The sequence below is a fragment of the Letharia lupina genome, assembly GCF_014066315.1.
Source record: "Letharia lupina isolate WasteWater1 chromosome Unknown contig_11, whole genome shotgun sequence".
NCBI lineage: Eukaryota > Fungi > Ascomycota > Lecanoromycetes > Lecanorales > Parmeliaceae > Letharia > Letharia lupina.
Window position 1 is genome coordinate 1,645,646 of NW_023502980.1, and position 20,050 is coordinate 1,665,695.

General features: G+C 51.6%; 10 protein-coding genes across 10 annotated transcripts; 3 read left to right on the plus strand and 7 right to left on the minus strand.

Moving 5' to 3' along the window:
• Nucleotides 1-1,264: 1,264 nt before the first annotated feature.
• HO133_001043 (uncharacterized protein) lies at nucleotides 1,265-1,720 on the plus strand (the record flags this gene model as incomplete). The annotated part of the gene is made up of 2 exons (XM_037291976.1): nucleotides 1,265-1,327; nucleotides 1,394-1,720. The coding sequence occupies 2 exons, from the start codon at nucleotides 1,265-1,267 to the stop codon at nucleotides 1,718-1,720; spliced, it is 390 nt and encodes a 129-aa protein (XP_037152338.1).
• Nucleotides 1,721-2,641: 921 nt separating this feature from the next.
• On the minus strand, nucleotides 2,642-3,921 carry HO133_001044 (uncharacterized protein; the record flags this gene model as incomplete). Its single annotated transcript, XM_037291977.1, has 2 exons — nucleotides 2,642-3,591; nucleotides 3,669-3,921. The coding sequence occupies 2 exons, from the start codon at nucleotides 3,919-3,921 to the stop codon at nucleotides 2,642-2,644; spliced, it is 1,203 nt and encodes a 400-aa protein (XP_037152339.1).
• A 759-nt stretch (nucleotides 3,922-4,680) lies between these two features.
• Nucleotides 4,681-5,039, minus strand: HO133_001045 (uncharacterized protein; the record flags this gene model as incomplete). Its single annotated transcript, XM_037291978.1, has 2 exons — nucleotides 4,681-4,723; nucleotides 4,819-5,039. 2 exons carry the CDS (start codon nucleotides 5,037-5,039, stop codon nucleotides 4,681-4,683), a joined length of 264 nt encoding a protein of 87 aa, XP_037152340.1.
• Nucleotides 5,040-6,241: 1,202 nt separating this feature from the next.
• Nucleotides 6,242-7,162, plus strand: HO133_001046 (uncharacterized protein; the record flags this gene model as incomplete). Its single annotated transcript, XM_037291979.1, has 1 exon — nucleotides 6,242-7,162. One exon carries the CDS (start codon nucleotides 6,242-6,244, stop codon nucleotides 7,160-7,162), a length of 921 nt encoding a protein of 306 aa, XP_037152341.1.
• Nucleotides 7,163-7,226: 64 nt separating this feature from the next.
• On the minus strand, nucleotides 7,227-10,375 carry HO133_001047 (uncharacterized protein; the record flags this gene model as incomplete). The annotated part of the gene is made up of 6 exons (XM_037291980.1): nucleotides 7,227-7,607; nucleotides 7,754-7,806; nucleotides 7,881-7,910; nucleotides 8,011-8,287; nucleotides 8,676-9,673; nucleotides 9,754-10,375. 6 exons carry the CDS (start codon nucleotides 10,373-10,375, stop codon nucleotides 7,227-7,229), a joined length of 2,361 nt encoding a protein of 786 aa, XP_037152342.1.
• Nucleotides 10,376-10,989: 614 nt separating this feature from the next.
• On the minus strand, nucleotides 10,990-11,372 carry HO133_001048 (uncharacterized protein; the record flags this gene model as incomplete). The annotated part of the gene is made up of 2 exons (XM_037291981.1): nucleotides 10,990-11,165; nucleotides 11,285-11,372. The coding sequence occupies 2 exons, from the start codon at nucleotides 11,370-11,372 to the stop codon at nucleotides 10,990-10,992; spliced, it is 264 nt and encodes an 87-aa protein (XP_037152343.1).
• Nucleotides 11,373-11,746: 374 nt separating this feature from the next.
• On the plus strand, nucleotides 11,747-13,664 carry HO133_001049 (uncharacterized protein; the record flags this gene model as incomplete). Its single annotated transcript, XM_037291982.1, has 2 exons — nucleotides 11,747-12,540; nucleotides 12,635-13,664. 2 exons carry the CDS (start codon nucleotides 11,747-11,749, stop codon nucleotides 13,662-13,664), a joined length of 1,824 nt encoding a protein of 607 aa, XP_037152344.1.
• A 1,854-nt stretch (nucleotides 13,665-15,518) lies between these two features.
• Nucleotides 15,519-15,957, minus strand: HO133_001050 (uncharacterized protein; the record flags this gene model as incomplete). The annotated part of the gene is made up of 3 exons (XM_037291983.1): nucleotides 15,519-15,701; nucleotides 15,822-15,884; nucleotides 15,955-15,957. 3 exons carry the CDS (start codon nucleotides 15,955-15,957, stop codon nucleotides 15,519-15,521), a joined length of 249 nt encoding a protein of 82 aa, XP_037152345.1.
• Nucleotides 15,958-16,534: 577 nt separating this feature from the next.
• HO133_001051 (uncharacterized protein) lies at nucleotides 16,535-17,318 on the minus strand (the record flags this gene model as incomplete). The annotated part of the gene is made up of 2 exons (XM_037291984.1): nucleotides 16,535-17,022; nucleotides 17,114-17,318. 2 exons carry the CDS (start codon nucleotides 17,316-17,318, stop codon nucleotides 16,535-16,537), a joined length of 693 nt encoding a protein of 230 aa, XP_037152346.1.
• A 760-nt stretch (nucleotides 17,319-18,078) lies between these two features.
• HO133_001052 (uncharacterized protein) lies at nucleotides 18,079-19,729 on the minus strand (the record flags this gene model as incomplete). The annotated part of the gene is made up of 2 exons (XM_037291985.1): nucleotides 18,079-19,387; nucleotides 19,494-19,729. The coding sequence occupies 2 exons, from the start codon at nucleotides 19,727-19,729 to the stop codon at nucleotides 18,079-18,081; spliced, it is 1,545 nt and encodes a 514-aa protein (XP_037152347.1).
• Nucleotides 19,730-20,050: the final 321 nt, after the last annotated feature.

Sequence of the window (20,050 nt, forward strand, 5' to 3'; positions counted from 1 at the left end):
GAGGCCCAGTTTCACAGCAGGTCCTGCACTGCCTTGAATCCTACCACCAGAGCACAGCCCATGGGTAGCCATCTACGGTCAGGCAGTTGAGAATCGGATAACCTCGCTGCCATGATGGGGATAATTCGCGTCATCTCCCTCTGGCAGTTGGCCATCGATGATCCACTTCCCCAGATCAACGCCGGGATGGATGCAATTTCATGGGAGATGAGAGGCCAATTTCATCCCCGGTCCAGTTCACCCAATGAATTTTTGATTGCTTCCATGGCGGCCAATGAAATGTAGAGCTGGAAGAGACTAAGAAAGGAAGCGACTGCAGGAACAGGGGAAGCGCCCGTCTCAGGGAGTGGGTAGCAGGGATTGCCAAGGGTTTCAATTTAATCTAGTGGATTGCTTATTTCTTAGCTTCGCCGCACCAACTTCACTTCACCTCTCTGCCTTCTCTTCTCTTCTCTTCACCACTTATTCCCACAGCGGCACATTATTCTCCTGCATCATGGGAAATTGCAACTTCAATTTCCCTAATCCTTGCATCTTGCGCCAGAACAATTGGCCCCCCCAATTGCCACAGACATGCTCTCGCGTAAGATTACATTTACCACACTATCTCACGGCTCTCTGACTGGCTGTAACCCAACACTTGCGCTGGGGTGGGATTAGTCCGGTAAGGTACATGTAGTCGAAGGCGATATACTTGCGCCAATTATTGCTGTGGTGCGTCTCATATATGTTACACCACCGGATGTACTGCCCCTTCCCTTTTTCTGCCACCTTCATCTTCTTGTTCTTCACTCTTTCAACCTCTTCCAGTCACTCTCTCCAAAGTATCCTTTGTGCGATATCAGGCTATCATCGCACTATACACTCATTTCAAAGAAAACAAAACCAAACTATATTTGAGTTGATCTCATTCACTACTATCACTACAGCCTTTATCGCAGAAAAGGAAAGCAGGACAATATAACACGCGCGCAGCATTATCTGTCGAACAATCAGCCGAGACAAGCACCACAGCCAAGCTTGACAAAGCATCTCCCTCATAAAGCCTCAAGCAGAGATCTCGCTCGCTCAAAGCTCATCATCCTTCGCCATCATCATCATCATCACTAAACATACAACTGAACATACTCCGTCGCATCGCACAACCACCGCTCTGCGCAAACCCAATCTCAAAGCGTGCGCGCACAAAACACCAACCTCGAACCCACATCAACCACTGCGCACCACCAAAGCTTTCGCGCGCACAACCAACCATACACTCAAAATGCACCAACCAATCCTCCTCACCTTACTCCTCGCCGCCTCCGCGCACGCAGCCACCAAATACGTAACCACGACCTGCACCTCGACCTCCACCACCACCATCACCCACATCTCCGCCTCCAGCACCCAGATCTTCACCTCGGCGATTCCCATCGTCGAAACCCCCCTCCTCGTCTCCGCTCCATCCGCATCCACCACCATCATCGTCCCCGTCTCCTCCAGCGCCCCCTCCGCCAGCTCATCGCTCGTCTACACCAGCGAAGTCGCCCCGTTCCCCACAGCGGCGGGAACCGGCGCCTCGGCCCCTGTGGGCACGGGCTCTGGCTCTGCCTCCGCGACCGGCACCGGCGCTCCCATCACCCCGGCCATTCCGTACAAGGGCGCCGCGGCGAGGAATACGGGCACTCTGTTCGGCGGTGTCGTGGCTCTCGGCGCCGTCGCGTTGGCCCTGTGTTAGTAACGTGGGAGCCGGGAAAGAAATCGAACCGTTGCGTTGCGGGGGAAGATATAGATATAGGGGGTCGGGGGCGGACCGCGGTCGGTCATTTCCGTTCGTTTCTTGAGTACATGTTGTGGTTGGATTCGTTCCCTGTAAAGCGCGCGCGCGCCCCGGGGGGGTCCGCTGCTTGCCTAGCTATGCCTTTGTTTCCTTCTCTCTCTCTCCTACCGATTGCTATATTCCCCTCCGAGCCGAGCCGAGCGGTGCGCTCGAATCTGTCGCTACTGCTGCTGCTGCTGCTGCTTGCGATGAACGAATGGAATTAGATGAAGTCGGTTTTTAACGTGTCCATTGATCTGGCCTGGCGAGAGAGTAAAGTACATTTGTGCTGTGTACATAATATATGTGAAGTCAAGTGAAGTGCAGTGAAGTGAACGGAGATCAAAACCAGTACTCCGCAGTGATGTGTGCGTATCCATCTTTGCCATTGTGATGCCACGTGTTCCGTTTCGAGGAATGAATGTATTCACTATGGAGTCTAGAATGCCTATCCGGACCTAACCTAGTACAGAACCCGCCATGGATCAACCAGGCATGGATCCCACCACTTCGATAGCCCAGACCATCTCCCCCCTCTCTCTCCGCAAACACTACTTAGTTAGTCCAGCGTACGTACCGTCTGCAATCCGGGCTCGGAAACGGACGTGAGGATATGGGTAGGGTATCTCCGCGGTGAAACGGGTCAAGGACTTGGATGCAAGGTGCAGCTGAGGGATATGGGCCTTTGTACAATCGGGGCTGCAAGGTGTCGACCAAAGGGGGATTTCTAGGTGTGGAATGCAGGAATGCGAGACCTATGAGTCGGAGCGAGGCTTCAGGAGATGTCGATCGGAGGAATCCATGGCGATTGTAAGCCGAAAGCAGCCCGACCTCGTTTCTTCAATCGGCGGCGGATCTGCCGCGCTTTCTCGGTAACATCTCTGCGGTTTCTTCCCTCGCACGCTTTTCGTGACTTGGATGATGTTGTCGCTTCGACCTTTGCGGTGGATCCATGGGCCGTCTCCCCTGTGAAAGATCCGGTAGGGGACGCGGAGAGAAAAGATCCGCCGCTGACGGCGGTGGCAGACCCCGCCACTGGTTCATGAGCGAGCAGTAGTCTTCATCGGTGGAGATTCCCCGCGGGATTGATCCTGGCTTTGGCCCTGGATTACTGTTGCCGCTGTAGATGATGGCGCCGTTGGGGAGCTCGTCGAGGATCTCTCGTTGGGTATACTCGACGAGGGTGTTGTCGTTCTCGTTGTCGCCATGGGCAATCCCAGAGCCTGATGCGGCGAGGCGGAGCTTCTGGAGGTTTCGCAAAGCGGGCTTCTCGTCATGCGTATAGTGTTCCAGGATATTGCTGCGGTACTTGGCGCGACATTCGCGCTGGAAACGGCTTCGTCGTGCGAGTTTCCGATGCGTCTCTAGGAGATTGGGGGTGTCCTCTCCGGGGTCCAGGTGCCAGCCCAGACGTTGAGATAGAATGGTGTTGAAGACGTGCTCTTCCCCCAAGAGTTGGTCGAGCATGCCTTTCCAGTCCACCGAGATCTCTTCCTTCTCGTCATCTATGTAAAGGTTGGGAAGCCCAGTGTCGTTTACTACTTCGCGAACCTGGATCGAGAACACAGGAGATCCGACGAGCTGCTTTTCGTGGAGACGCCTGAACACCATTTCTTTTCGAGCCTTTCCACACTTGAAGAAGGCTCTAGCCTGATCGTCGGAGAAGCGATCGAGAGTGAAAGACGGCGTTTTTGTCGTATATTCGCGCACACTCGACATATCACCATAACATCCAGCGTATCCCACGGAGCGATCAGGCGTGAAGACGTCCCAACACAGGAGATGGAGGCCTGCGAAAATATCAGCGTCTTTCGGCTTTCCCCAACATGCTAAATCGATACTTGAAGGCTGCAACGAAGAGGCTTACCCAAGTCACAACGCAGAATTGTCTCTGGTAAGAAAACCGTCCTGAACATCCTCTCAACCTCGCACCTGAAGTGCTTCGAAACGTGTCGTCCTCCTACCCAAAGCCACGTGAGATCTTCGGGGTCGTGAAGGTCTTGAAAAGTATCCAGAACCATGCTCTCAAGTTCGGCAAAGAGTCTGGGCTCGCCAGAGCGAGCACGCTTGCTGGGTTTCGCCCACACAGGTTTGGAAGGCGCGCTCGAAGACATGCTCATGGATGGTGTTGGGAGTATGAAAGTCGAAGAGAACCGATGCCGAAGCTCTTGCAATTCACTGTTAGCTTCACACTAGCGTTCAATGTGAATGAAGTCTGCCCTTTCTACTGTGTTCCGCGTCAGCACGTGATTGAACTTGCTTTGAAGTTGATTGACTACCTTGAAAGATAAGGCAGAAGGGCATGGCATTTATCAGGCAGTTTGGGTTCGCCTGAGGGGTCCATCTACTTCCAGTGCAACCCAGAAACAGAATGTTTTGGTGGGCAACCAGGCAAGGCAGCATCGGCACACGGGTTTGAGCCTCTCCTCCAATTTACATTCTTTTCCCGCAGTGTAATTCTGTCAGGGACGAGCTTAATAGTCGCGACGCTTGATCACTTGTTCTTAATACCTCGGCACTTCTATTCTCCCCACTGCGGAGCCCCAGCAGTTCCCCAGCACTCCATCACAAAAGGTTCGATGACCCTTTTCCTTTCGTGTCCGCATCAGAAATAGTCTGCCTTCCAGATTCTACTGGCCATGAAGCTCAGAGCGTTCACTCTGCACGCTGCTGCGTGCTGCCCTGCCAGCAACCATAAACAGAGTTCGATACGGCCGCTGTCTGTTTGGTCTAATGAATTGCGGAGTACCACAAACTTCTCGCAAGGCTCCAAGTGTACGGACAGATGGCAATGGGACATTCCTCCCACGGCCTTAGCCTCCTCTTGCTCGTTCAACGTTGGCACCTTCCAGATCCCGTTGTGGTGTTGCAAATGCTGCTTAAGTTGCTGTATTGCTTGAAGGAGCGCAAGCAGTGCGCGCACTAGATTAAATGTCAGGAGCTTACTCTAAACTCAAGTAGCATGGCAGCACGAGTTGCTCCCTGCCTTTAAGTCGCGCCTGGGAGGTGGCACTTACACTCTAAGCTTCAAATACAGCCATCCACACACCATGAGCAATACAGCATTCACGGTAATCGATCCGAGCAATGCCTTCTTGTAGAAACCTGGCCTCCGGTGTAGATTGACCTGGTTACTCCTGCTCTCCACGCTCTCTATGGGTTCCTCGTGCCACTCGTCTAATTCTGCTTGTAACTCTGCCGCGGCCACTTGATCATATGTTTGGGTTGGTTTGAACATGGTAGTTTGGGGATAAGCTTGAGGGTATGGCGGGTGGAGGAGTGGAGAAATGGAGAAATGGAGTGGGTCGTAGCTGGTAGGGGATGAATCTTGTGGCACCGAGAGTCCCTTAGCTTTAGGGCTGTTACCCCTATATTAATTTGTCCTAGGAAACTAAAAAGTTGCCGTAAGCACCCACGCGGGTTCCAGAATTCGTCGCACACCCTAACGCCAAGTCGCTTCCCCAAATCTGGTTAGGGTGTGCGACGAATTCTGGAACCCGCGTGACACCCCCCATCGAAAATTAAAAATATATCCTCTTAAATAACTTCACAACCACGACTTATTATAATCCAGAAATATTATAGACTATACTTACTATATTAATCAGTTAATCCTTAAATTTTTAGAAAATTCTAGCTCGGATATCTTGAGTAAAATTATAAAGTGTGAAAATACGCTTAACATTAAAAAGTACCTCGGCTATTTTATAAACGCCAAGACTATCTTAAAGAAATTCACAAATTCTATAAGACTTTTTATTTTACAAAATAACGAATAATTAGAACCCTCTAAAAACTAGAAACGTGAAGATTCAATATCTTTTTAATAAACTATAAAATTTCTAGAGTATTATAAATTATCGGTGTGAAGTTATTCAAGAATATTGGATTTTCGAGGGAGGGGTGCTTGCGGCAACATTTTAGTTTCCCAAGACTTATTAATATAGGGGTACTAGCGCTGTCCTGGACTTCGTTGCTCGCACCTGCTCACAGCTCTTTCTCTTTTACGTCCCAACTCGCACTCCAATAGCCCAAAAGCTCTCTCCAGTCTGACATTGCTTATCCCCCAAAAAGCTTTTTATATACAGATGCTTCGGCTTCCACCAGCGTGGCCCAAGTCCCCGTATATTGCTGCGCGTCCGCTCAATTGTGTTCTCAAGGAGAACGGATACACCGCCGCTAGGATGCAGGTGAGACCACCACACCATTAAGATGTAAGCTGCACAGCCTGAACTGCGCTGCTTTCTGTCAAGTTTCGAAGCTGCAGAAGTATACTGTGGCTAGGTCTTCGAACGTAGCCTCGGTGATATTCTCATGTAGTGGGCCAGGCTCCCCTAACTCCTCTCATTAGAAACAATTTCAATCCTAAGTATACTGTGTCTATTTTCCACCCTGATCACTTTACCTCGCGGCTTACAACCAATCTTCCTTTCACACAACATGGCGCTATGTATACTATTTCTCACACTCTCGTCCCTCTACTGCAAAACCAATGCCATATCACAACAGGGCAACATCGGCCTCTGGAGCGACTCAGAATGCAATTCCAAATCAGGCGCAACCTCCAACTTCGGAGAACCAGACCCCATCGCCCTTAACTTCACCCTCTTACCCGACGTCTGCGGCGTCCCTGGGGCTACAGTCCGCAGCTACCGACTCTTGCAGAACGCGACCTGCGCCAATGGCACCACAGCAGAATTCAACTACTATAACAGCAACAACAGCACAGCCGACCCCACAGCCGAAGACCCTAATCCTGGGCTGGCGAAGCGTATGAAGAATCGACGTCAGGTCGCGGGTAACTTAGATGGTGAATGCCTGGCGCTTATCGCCTTCAATTCCCTGGCATTTGTTTGGGAAGGCGTTGCTCCTGGAAATAAGAGATCCATCTCCCTCTCGACATCCGCTCTAGCGCCAACAACTGCATCTTCATCTACCACTCCTTCGATATCATTCTCTTCAAACCAGTCAAATACAGCAATAAGCTCGTCCACAACAAGCTCACCTGCCACAAGCTCACCCATAACAAGCAACCACGGCTCAAAATCTAGCCTCTCCGCTGGCACAAGCGCTGGTGTCGGCGTTGGATCTGCTGTCGGGGTATTAGCAATTGCTGCTCTGTGTTTTTTCTACTTCCAAAGGCAGACCGTTACCAACACTGAACGCGGTAACCGACGTTCAGAACCGTTGTCCGCGAACGCTGCGATGACGTCTGCATCCGACACAAGAGGTATCGCCTATGAGGTTGGCGTAGGTCAGCCGCATGAGATTGGAGGAGATGCTATTGATAACGTTCACGAAGCTGGCACAGACAACGAGATTCATGAAATTGCTAATCAAAGGATGAACCTCGATTTATGAGTCTGGTGGCTAATATATCAGGCATTTTGCAGCGAAATCGTCCTCATTAGTAGTTAGTGCAATTCTATAGACATTTGCCTTTCAACGCCTCCAACATGGCACATACAGCCCAGCTCAATGTCTCCTGCGCCTCAACATCCATACCTTCCTGGACTACAATCCCTAATTGCTTACACCTCTCTGCATCCATCCGGCCCTCAACGTTTTCTTCTTCAAAGAACTGCATGCGCTGCTCCACATAGTTCCGCCAAACCATCTTCTCGAAGAAGTCTTCCGTTTCCCAGAGTTCGCCCTGCTTAGCCTCAGCGCCGTAATTCGGCCTCGTCATCCTCCTATGCTTTGTTTCCCTATGGCTAAGTCTCACGAATATACGAGCATCGAGCCTCTCCCTGATCTCGGGAACAGTAAAGGGGACAAATTCTTCAATGATCACCATTTTCATGGCCTACCGCGAGCCGCCAAGCACATCGCTGTCTTAGACCTTCTTCGTCTCCTTCAACACCTCATTCCCTGCCAAATCCAACGCTCTCTCGTCCTACCCCGGGAATACATCTGCCGGCCAATTCTGTATCCTAGCAGGCAATGACTCACTCTTTCCAAGCCTCTTCGAACGCCGTCGAACAGAACCAAAGCGGTCCGGTCTCCTGGACGGAGTCAATGACTGAAGAGCCTAATCAGCTGGGGTTGTAAGAAAAATATGTGAGAGGTAGCCACTTACCCATGTTTCCGAGTTGCACCGACATCTTGCCTTGGATTCCGAACTTGATATTTCCTTCATATAAGGCGCTTACACGCTCTTATTTATAGAAAAAAATTATACTCATACATTAAGCCGCGGGTAAGTTTACAGATGTCCCCGTTATCTTTAAGGCTCGCGCTCTCCCAAAGATGACGCTTCAGTCCGATGGCGAATATTTTGGGTCCGTAATTGGGAATTCCTTCAAGGAGGAAAGGGCGAGAGCGTCTCGAATCGTACAGACCTAGGTCCAACCTGCCTTTCCGTTGGAGGAGCTTGATTTCGGTCGAGGTACTGATCCATAACTGCTTCATGAATGTGGGAAAGAATATAAAGCTGATAAGCGCATACATGTAGTAGAAGTCGAAGTTGACCTGCTTAGGAGGATGCTGAGCGACTTAACTGAAGTATGCTGTTCTTCTCAATGAGGTTTATCGGGTATTATAATTGCTATTCGCCTCGTCTTGCCATGATCATGTTCGTCGCCCAGGCTATACGGTTGAAGCCGCAGGTACCACACGTACATTTGCGCTTTCGCTGCGAGCAGTAGATTGTGTGGGCAAGCGGTCACACGCTTGCAGGCCTACAACTACCTTAGTATAAGTTGCTGTTTAGTGACGGACTACTAGTGATCACCCTAATAGTCGTAACGATTAGCAGAACCCGTCCCGCTTCTCGAGCAACCACGTCTCATGCCTCACCATCCACCACGCCAAGCTTAAACCCACCTACACACCCCCTCTGAAACAACCCCTCCGGATCATACCTCCTACTCACCCCCTGCAAGAACCGCCAATTCTCCCCACCATAACCTTCAAACGGCCTCTGCCACTCCGCGCAATAATTCATGTACCGATATCGATGGCCCGTTCCATTAGCCGCTGCAACGGCATCAATCTGCTCAACGGCGCGGCGCGTCGTCGTCTTGACGAACTCGTCATCTCGGCGTTCGGCCCAGTTGACCGTGAAGCTCACGATAACGAGAGGCTCATGAGTGCAGTCGTGCAGGCCTAGCGGATTCGCATCGCCCTTGCGTACCCAGTCCGGTAGGAGCGGCTGCAGGACGAGTGTCCAGACCAAGCCCCTGACTTTGACACGGCGGAGCGAGGCGATAGCATCGCAGTAGGCGGCGTGCGCGGCCGCCAGGGTGGCACGGTCGTTCTTGATAGTCGTGGTGGCGAAGACCTGGCGCCTGCCGGGGGGGTTGAGCGCGTTCATTTCATCGGTCGCGCTAGTTAGGGTGCGGACCTTGCAGGTGCTCCAGAGGCGCCAAAGCGATCCGAAGGTTGAGGTCCTCCAGCAGGCGGGCCATTTCTTCTCGTTCTCGGGGAGCTTGGTATAGACGAGATTCACGGAGATGGCCTGAACGCCGAGTTTCTGGATATAGGAGAAGCAGGCTATGGGGCCGGCGGCGTGGTTGTCGTACGTGGTGCTGGAACCGCCCGAATCCTCTCTGTTGAGGCATTCGTGGAAACCCGCGAGGACCTTGGCGGCTTGAGAGGCGGGCATGTAGAGGAAGCCGCTCCAGATTTTGGTGGAGGGGAAGCTGCGGGCCGTGAAGCGCGTGACGATGCCGAAGTTGTTGGAGCCGCCTTTGAGGGCGCGCCAGAGTTCGGGGTTAGTTGATGCAGAGGCTGCGGCGATGGAGCCGGAGGCCAGGACAAGTTCGTAGCTGAGGATGTTGGAGCAGACTAGGCCGAAGCGGGGGGAGAAGAAAGAGAGACCGCCTATTTGCGCCTTTGTGTCAACTCTGGAATAGAGTAAGAATGGAGCTGCTGGTGGGGATCTTAGAGACCCGACTCGCAATCGAAGTGGGGGAGAGGGGCGAGTACAGACGTCAAAAGCGGAAGCTTACCTCCCAAAGTCAAGCCGCCCACCCCAACAGCAGAGTTCCTGCCTCCAACAACAGCGAGACCCTGCTCGTCCAGGATCTTGGAAACATCCATCCACTTGGCGCCAGCTCCGATGACCACGCTCGATCCATCCTCAGAGGGGGTCACCTCACACAAGAGGCCAAGGTCGATCATGACACCTCCATTGATGCTCGCAGCACCGGAAACCGGAGAATGGCCGCCGCTGCGGATAGCGAATAGTCCTTCGGCTTTTTGCTCGCCAGCTTGCTTCCCTCGCTCGTCGTACTCGCGCTTGAGGACAGTGACGGCCACGCAGAGCTGCTGAACGTCGCGGGGGCGGACCACGCATGCTGGGATCACTTCGCACTCCTGCTGGGCCCAGTAGGAATCTATCGACTCCTTGAAGGCGACGGCGTCGTGCGGAAAGATGACGCTGTCGGGCAGTGCCGATGCAAGGCTTTTGCTGAGCTTGGTAGGCTCTGGTGAGCTGATCGTGAGGTCTAGGTGGTTGGGCTTCTTCACAGCTTGTAGGGTCTGTGAGGTCCGTAGACGGCGCATGATGAAGATGGAGATGATGATGAGGAGCGTCGTTGCGGCAGATGCGGAAAGCAGCTGAAAGGACATGATGACTGTTTGGGCATGATCCACGAGAAGGTAGACCATCGAGAGGATAAAAAGGCGTTGGCTCTGACGAGTGTGACGGTACCCAAGCGAGACGGCTGATGAACGGTATTATAATCCCTGCAAGTATTACGAGATCTTGACTCAGAGCTTCGCGGAGCATATAGCCTTGTGGATCAGAGCTGTCGCACATACACGTCGGATGCAACCAAGGTTACAAGACCTATTTTGAAGCTTAGAGTACATCCAGTCCAAAGGTTTAGCGTCAAGCGGATCCTCTAGTCTCCGTCATCATACCTTAGGTACATTTGACAAAGAGCCTTCGCTGGTGTTTACTTCAGCGCCGGCGAGCCAATAGCCTCCAGATGGCGCCTCAATACTCGCAGCACCGGAAACCGGAGGAATGCTGGGATTACTTTGTAGAGTGGAGGAAGCAATTAAGGATTGTCGTCTATAGCAATAGATAGTATATAGGGTGCTAAAACCGTAGGGTATACGCTTATCAAAGGAAAGCAAAGGAAAGCAAAGGAAAGCAAAGAGTAATAGTGCCCAGCTCACTAACCTTCTCATTTCCCCTTCCTACAGTCCTCGAGATGCTTCTCGACTAAAGCCGTATCCTAGAGCTCGAGATGGTGTTGACGACCCAGGAGAGCTTTGATGTCCAGCTTCGTCTCCTTCGTGTCCAGCTTCACGTCCTGTACGTCGCGCTTCACTTTCTCCATGCCACCTTTCACTCCATCGATACGGGCTCCGAGAAAACGTAGATATCCGACAACGCCAATCACTAAGGTTGCTTGAAGAGGCTGTTAGACAGAGCTGAGTTGAGACTCGAGAATGTTACTTTATGTGCCTTAGGATCGGCAGCCAGGCGGGAGAACCCGTGCACTACTCTAGGTGCTCAAGCTACCTTACCTCTCGGGGGCGCTTCGGGACCCCCAGGGCCCCATATAGGCCGAAATAGGGGTGGCAGCGGCTGTGAAGCGCAAACACCCCCAGGCATGGCTTTTGAGCTTAGCGATATTTCGGGTTGCTAATAATCTGATATTGAATGCTTTTGAAGAGTACTAAGCTTAGAATAAAATTAATATGTAGACCTTATTAATATTAGACTTCGTGGCGATGTTTTTATAAGGGTCTACTTGTAGAAGTAGCTGACAGGTGTGTGCGCCATTTTCTCAATGCCAAGAAATTGTAACGTCTTCTGCACACGCCAGTACCCGAATATCAACAATGGCGACTCTGCGCGTCACAAACAACGACTTTCCAATAATCTCGTCTATATATATCTTATCATTGAGACATTCGTATGTTCATACCTGGCAATCACGGTGCAGAACATATGCGTATGCAAATCTCCCATCCACAGACTGAATTATGGCCTCACCTACGAGGGAAGATTTGGACCTTGGGAGTAGCAACAAGGGCAGTACGCCCTCCGAACCGTTGGATAGCATAACTTCAGCCACGACCTTTGACCTCTTCAGTGACTTCGAAGAATCTGCTCAGAGCTTCGGAGAACTCACCTTGCCAGAACTGCCAAGCTTCACTGCATCTACAGTGAATAAGAAACGCGATCGAGACGAATACCTCGCCAGCTCCAGTGACGCGCCCCTCTTCTCAAGTGACGACCTTCCTGCTTCTTCAGCTGAAAATTACTACGGGCCAAGGGTCAAGCGACAGCATCGGAGACCATGGTATGAAACAGACGAGTCTTGGAACACTGTCACGTTACCTTCCTCTACAAAGAAGCCCCGCATGAGGGGCCCTTTCAAGAGAACCCATGACAGTGGTGTCTGGCTGGGCAGTGACGCATCTACGGAGAATGAAGATAACGATCGGCAGGACGCTGTTCGAAGGGTATTGAGAGTCATGGAAAGCGGAGGGTCCATTGACGGTGATGAGGAGCTTTGGCATGAGGATGAAAGAGAGCTTGATCTTGGAGACAAGGTTCATAGCCCCTGTACTCAGACATTAGAGGAGAAATTGCAGCAAGCTTTGGTCAATAGAGCTCTGCAGATAACTGAAGATCCGGGGGGCTTCGAGGGACCGGTGTTTCCATACTGGCAGAAGCAGCCAGGTCATTTGATGGGCTTTCACTTGGTCCAACAACAAGCACAAAAGAAAGTCACGCTGTGTGTCGAACAAGGTGGAGAGGCTATCGACTTGTCGTATGTTGCTTCTTTAGAACCCAATCCCCTCGACATATGGCTTCCCATTGCAGTGCGAGCTTTTTCAACAAGTCCCGGCTGACTCGTAATCCAGAACGATGTACATGCAGCAGGTACGAACGCCGACGCTACGGCCGCTGCGCTACCATACAAGAATAGTACCGAAGCAGGGCAAGGGGAACCGCTATCAGTCATTGACGCCAGCACTACGGCTATATCTATCGAATAATCTTCTCGAGGAAGTACCTGGGGAGGTGTTTCATTTGAAGAATTTAGAGGTTTTAAGCTTACGCTCGAACAATCTGACGGAGATACTTCCGACAATTGGCGAGCTCAATAACCTCAAAGAACTCAATCTAGGCAGTAATCAGCTCAATTGGCTTCCTTGGGAGCTCCTTAGTCTTCTTCACGCCAACCTCCAAAAATGCATGATCTATCCAAACCCCTTCATTCGCCCCGTCCCATCAACCTGGAACCACGCATCCAGCCGAGAGCTCAAGTCCGGTGAGCCATGCCAACAAGTAGCCTCGACACGTATCGCTTTCCTCGATATTACTGGCGCTTCATTGCGCCATTGGCCACCGGCTCCATCGTCTCTCCCAGAGCACTGGCCTGAACCCCAAGCAGACGACGAGTTCCTCGGGCCGCCGCCAGAAGAACGTACCAAAACACCATCCCTCCTCGAACTCGCCTTACGCGCTTGCAAAAAGTCACCACAACTGAGCCAACTTCCTTTTCTCATCCCGCAAGACTGTCCAGAACATCTCACGCAGCTCCTCCAGACAACCTGGAAGCTCAAAGAAGCAGGCGGCAAAAGCTGCTCTGTCTGCGGACATGAGTACATCATCCCACGCACAGAGTGGATCGAATGGTGGTACTGCATCCCGGATCAGGGTTTCAGAGGGCAGCTGGACAACATGCTTGCGTTGCACAAGATGCCAGTGCCATTGCTGAGGAGAGGCTGCAGTTGGGCTTGCTGGGAGGAAGATGCAAGCCCGTTGATCAGAGGGTGGAGCTCTGCAACGCTGCCTGGAGGGCTAAAGGAGGAAAGACATGTTCATGGCGACGTTCGGACTTCGCCTACAAGGAGGACCATACCGCCTAGTGGGAGGATCCGACAATGACCTGCTGTCCATAGTCCCTAGGGTACTGGAAACGAATACGGCTTACGATCGTTGCATGACTGATAGATTTGGAGCTCTTTGAAATTTCTACTGACCCGGAGATCGAATGTTGCCTGATGACTGAGGACAGCTAGCTTTTTCGAATGGAGCATATACCCCAGAGCGATGTCTTATCTTAAGAGTTCTCCATTGTCGTGGTGAGATATTGGGCTCCCCTATGTGATTCTGGGAGTAAGCAATTCGAGTTGTTGGTAACGGAATTAGATATGGAAGAAAAGTGTTCATCTCAATGTCCGGCAATTCCCTTTCTGCTCAAGTCCTCACTTCGAGCTCTCACTCTCCAATATCGATCGATGGCAAGAAGCAATCGCCTCCGTCATCTCCTCGTGCGGCTCATCGAATGCATCAACAATCCCCATCCCCTTCCCTCCCCCCTTCTTTTGAACATATCAAAACCAGTGAACCCCGACACACCATTTTTGGTTCATGAGCAACCCTACCGTGCCTCCATAATCCCTGCCTCTCTCTTTGTGCCCGTCCAGCGCACTCTTCCGTTGCGGATTCATCTCCGTAGCACACCAATTCCCGATATCAGCTACCAGCACAGGCTTTCCGCAAAGCTTCTGCCATCCATCGAACTCCTGCACCACCACTTTTCGATAGGCCTGAGCAGGTTCGCGGAAGTACTGCTATCCCCCTGTTCCCATCATACCGATCTCCAAAAATCAAACGATTCCCATCCACACTCCTCACCACCTTACAACCAACATTCAAACACGTCTCAGCCAACCCCCCAATCTTCTCCTCCCACTCTTCATACCCCTAACCCTTCCAGTCCCGGCCACTCCCCCCCCCAGATCCATGCCCAACCCAAGCAGAGATATATATCCAACAAAGAAACACCCAACCCACAGCCCACTGTCTCCACGCACGGAACACACACTCCGAGCCGAAAACCCGCACCATTCTCCCAACACCCTGCCGCCCGGATCTCGGAACACGGCATTCACGTCCCCAATCTTGCATCTCCAGCAACGGCAATCGTATCTAACCGTATACGGCATCCCGCACTCCCCATTGGCTCCACCCCAGCGTCGAATGCAACAAATTGACGCCGTGGTCAAATGCGGCGTCTAGAGTGTATTCCGCTCTGGGGATGTCGGCAGGCTATGGCCTTTCGATGACGGGGTCGGGCGTCCGGCTTAGGGTGTTGTGGTTGGATGATTGCGGGTGGGAGAGGGTGGAGGCGGGGAAGGAGGAGCGGGGAGGATGGCGCGGGGAGTGGGGGTGGGGGTGGTGGAGGTTGGGTTCTTGGGGGTGGTTGGAGGGTGAAAGGAGGGTGTGGGTTGAGAGGATGAAGGAGGGCATTTTTTTGGTCTTCGCTGGGGATGAGAGTTTGGGAGAGGGGGGGCGTTGGGGAGGTTGGTGGCGATGGGAGATTGGGTTGCGGTAGCGATTGCGTCGGATGTGTGTAGCTGTGTTGGCGGCTGGAAGTGAGTGGTTGTTGGAGTAGAGTGAGAGGTGGGAGGGAGATGGTAGAGATCGAGACGTGGCAGAGGTTCAAACATCACATAGGGCAGGCCATGTGGACGGTGTTTCTGCATGCTTCGATTGCCCCTAGCATACATCCGTTGCATCAAATCATCCACCGCCGCCACCAGCATTCTTCAGGCCATGTGTTCAAAGCAAGCAAGATATCCGGTATCACAATGCAAAACGCCCGTAGATGACCATCTTTTATCCTGCCTCGCTGTTTTCTGTTCGAGTACCACTTGCAAACATCATCATCGTCGTCCCGTCGACAAGAACCATCACTCACTCTCCCCTTTTTTCTTCTTCCACACCAGGACGCATCTACTTCCGCCTAAAGGAGCACCCCTCCGTCAGTCTCGCCTTCCCACCGGTCGGCTGGCACAGCACGGTCGAGCAGCCGCCGCAGATGACGACGGTTTGGGCGTGCGAGAAGACGGTTGTGATGGTGAAGCAGCCGGGGCACTTGACGTCCATGAAGAAGGAGCGGGGGGCCGGTACGAGGGTCTAGCACGGTTTTTCACATGTCAGTTGGCTTAATTTGATGTGGGGAGGGCGGTGAAGGGGGGGACGCCACTGATCGCGGCGTGATGGGAGAGTAAGTAGAGGAAAGAGGTAGTGGCTCACCTTGAGCTTGTGCTTCCTCGACTCAGCAGCAGGCGTGGGGTTGAGGAGATCGATTGCGAGAACCTGTAGTGGAGATGTTAGCAGATGGCGGTTGGTGAAGTCATGCTCCCTGTCTTCAGCTCGGGCGGCGTACCATCTTGGCGGTCGTGTATTGTGCTCTTTGAGATTTGTGTGCAGCTTCTTTGTCTGACTGAGTGTTTGAAGTCGAGGGTTTTGTGTAGCTGGAAGAGACTGTGGTTTGTGGCGAATGAGTCAATGTTTTGTGCGGTGTTGCAGTCACAAATTCAACTCGGCCTGTCGTGGGATTGCCAAGGCGCTAGAATCTAGCGATCGGCTAGTGGCCTTAACGAGAGTAGCAGCTCCCGATGTCCGATGTCTTTACTTTGCTTGGACTTACTTCGTCAAGGTATGTTTGATATTCTGCCTGGATTATCTGGCTACAACAATGTACCGATGAGAACCACTGCCAGTGATTGTATGGAAAGTTTGTCCTCTATCAGGGGTTCTACCTCACCCTTCGACGTTCCGGAGCTATGGAAGCAGAAGAGAACAATCAGGTATACTAGAACCTGCTGCTTGCAGCCTGTTGGAGATGGTATATCTTCTTCGAACACAGTTAGGCTATTTGATTTAGAAATCTTCGCTCTATACCGAGTTTCTGCATCTGAAGCCTTCGTCCCTATTATCATCATTAATCATCAACATTCCATCCCTCACATGAACGCACAAACCGACCTCTCCTTCCCGCCATCCCTCAACTTAGTATAGAGCGCTGTCCTCGCCCCCCTCTCCGCCTCATCCCTCAATGGCACAAAACAATTATTGAATAGCGAATCTTCATTCCTCTTCACCTTGAACATCTGATCCAAGCTTCCCCACTCCAAGAAAACCAGACAACCCCTCGCAGTATCTGCACCGTGCTGCACCGGTCCTAGAGTCCAACCGTGGACCTTTGATCGGATTTCATCGTGCGGAAGTCTTGCGGTATAATGTTGTAATTGTTCTTCGAAGAACTCTTGGTCCTCGTGCGTAAGGGCTGGGGGGAAGAAGAGAGTGACCAATTCTGTAAGGCCGTGTGGAGATAGATTGCTGTGGGTGGTAATGCAGTGGACTTTGAGTGGAGAGATATTGATACCTTCGAGGACAACGTCAAAAGTAGGGCTTGTTTCGAATGATTCTGCTGCTTGGATGTCGGTCCAGACTGCAATCGAGAAATATTAAATCAATAATTTGATTCAGTGCTCAGAGGCAGAAAGATCACGGCAATTTGAAATGAACTTTCTCTTCCATACCAATGAATATATCAACCTTATGGGAGGTATTCATGTCCCGACCCCAAAGCGTCCGTAGCCATCCTGTCTGCTTCCTGATCGTCCGCATAGCTTTCCTCCATCTTCTACCTTCGTGCGAGAACCTGTGGTCAATTGTGCTGTCATTGAGTATAGTGAAGGAGATGGTTTGAAGGACTTGTTGCTCGTTTGAGAGGGACATAGACATGACTGGAATATGATCGTAGATGAACGAGGAGCGTGGGAAATTCTCAGCGTGACAGAGCAGAAGATAGAAGAAAATGAGAAATAATCATGGCAAAGGATCCTCGGAATCCACTGCGAAGAGGCAGTGCTCTCCATACGAAACAGAAGTCAAAAAGCATACGGAACACATAGGCGCAAGCTGTAGGAAGGGGGGGGGGTTTCATCGAACTCGAAATAGTCTGCAATCAAGCATCAGGCGTTCAATCGCATCACTTTCGCCAAAGTCAGCAGTATAGGCATCCATAGATGCTTCAACAGAAAGATTTTATTCGCTTAGTGAGTTTCTTCAGATACGAGGTGGAAGGAAGCTGTGCTGGTCCATTTTTAGCAACCTCTGCGCGCGGGTCGTCTCGGCCGTCACCCCTCCCACCCCTCAGGCATCTTAGAGGCGCGCAAGAGCTGCTGCAGCGAGACAAACCTCGTGGTCATCGATCTTAGGTGCAAACGAGACTGAGAAGCAAAGGTCACCAACTGAGGTACCAGGAATCGGCCCGGGGTTCTCCCGGCCATCAACTGTTGAAAATGGCTGGGAACACACTTGATTGGTCAAATTATTCATCCATTTAGCCTTGACCAGGTTAGCACCATTCGCTAGTTGGATCCCTACACCATACCGGATCGGACTCTTCCATCAATTGAAAGAGGATTTGTTAAGTATATCAATCTCAAGGGCATATTTGGACGTGATTTATTCAACTCCAGCCCTAGTCCACAAGATAGGGCTACTGCATCTCATCCCATAGAAGCCTTCCATCCAGCAAGTCCCTCTGCCCGTATAATTCGCCTATAATCGTGACAAGCATATCAAGCGTAGCATGTATCGTTGCCTTCTCATCTGTCTTCTCATCCAGACCTCCATCATCTATTCCCAATTCTGTGACTGGGTAAGTCGGTGTGGGGATTTGTATATCATCTTTATTGCTGGCTTTGGTCTCCGTGGAATCGTTTTGTGTTTGATTGGGCCCAAGAGAATTGGAAATACGTTGCTTCGCTTTCGGGAAATCAGCGTCAGACATGGTAGCTATTGGGGGAGCTTCGCTGTTGCCGTCATGGCTCAATGCCGCCGTAGTAATGTCATCCACTTCTAGTTCAGAAGCAGGGTAGGTGAGTGTCGGGCTTTGTCTATCATTTTTATTGCTGGCTTTGGTCTCCGTGGAATCGTTTTGTGCTTGATTGGGCCCAAGAGAGTCGAGGATATGCTGCTTCGCTTTCGCCAAATCAGCATCAGACATCGTGGCTACCGGATGAGCCTCGCTGTTGCCGTCATGGCCCTCCGCGGCCGTATTAATGGGATCGATATACGGAGAATGGCCATCATCCGCATCCACAGCATCCAGAAAATCGGCCCCGTCTTCCACTCTCTCCTCTTTACCTTCTCCCTCTTCGTCGTCTTCTTCTCCAGCGTCCATTTCTGGCTCATCTACAGCCTCGCCAATGAACCCCCCCTCATTGATCCTCCTCAACAAGCAAACAGCCTGCTTCCCCAAATTCCTCAACACTCCAACCTCTTCACTACCCATTTGCCCTACCTCCCTGCATCTGCCCAGCAAGCCCCAAGTCCAAGCTCCAATGTTCTTGCCTTTTTTTCCTCTCCGATTTGCGAAGGTCAACAAGAATTCGAGTACCTCCAGTCCGCAGATCACGCTCTCTTGCGTAAGCTGCGCCAGCAGGACCATTGTAGGCGTTGTGTTAAGTATCTTTCCCCGCCATACTCGGTGGCTCCTCCAATCAAGATAGTAGACATCAGTGTTGTCTGGCGCAGCGCGAGAGGGTGGTGATTGGAGCACTTCGGTAAGTTCTGTAAAGCGCGCGCAGAGTGAAGCGTAGTATGCTTCCTGGGGATCTTGATCTTCTTGTTGCCCACCATTCGTGTGTTCCTGATTGTGGTTGGAGAAAGGAACAGGAGTGGCAGTGTATGCGCCATTGGAGTAGTAGCCTTGAGGATAGTCCGCGTAGATGTCATTCTTCTTGGATTGGACAGTAGGTGAAATTGGGGCGACAAGGAGGTTAGGAACAGTCTTAGCTTCTGATCTATAGGCACACAGAATGCGGTCAGCTCTTGCAGTTGTGGCTTACGCGCTGGATAAAGAGTCTCAGCATTTGTTGCTTGGGAGAAGCTGGGGGTCATGCGACTTACCTGACCATGCGTAGATACTCTAAACCATCGCTGGCAGGTCCGTAAAAAAGCCCACCGTCATCATGGGAATCCTCGAGGCCCGGGAAGGCGCCACGCTGGCCGTAGGTAGGGTCGATGCGGGACTGGGAAGGTGCGGGCAAGTCGTCGCTGCCGTCCAGGTTGTTGAACCGGGTCCGTTTGCGGTTGAGGGCACTCTCCCCATCTTGATTATCGGGATGCTCGCGTTTATTGGTCATGGTGATATCGGACTGTGGATGGGGGGTAGAAGGGGGGGTCAAGATTTCTAATGAAACCGTGGATTTCTAGCGTCCTCGGCTGTAGAGTAGAGGATGATGCTGTCTGAGTCTCGTCGTTGCTCGATAACTCACATCTTTTGGGTTTCCCCTTTTTATTGGTTAAAGCAAATGTTGAAATTACTACACGAGCAGCTCTTTAATTGTTCAATTCCGAGTTGCCTTACTGGACATGGCTTGCCGCACTTCCTGAATCCGTCGGACTACCTGTACACACCCATCGCAGAACTTCGATCAAAAGCTACCAATGTGGGGATTGACCCA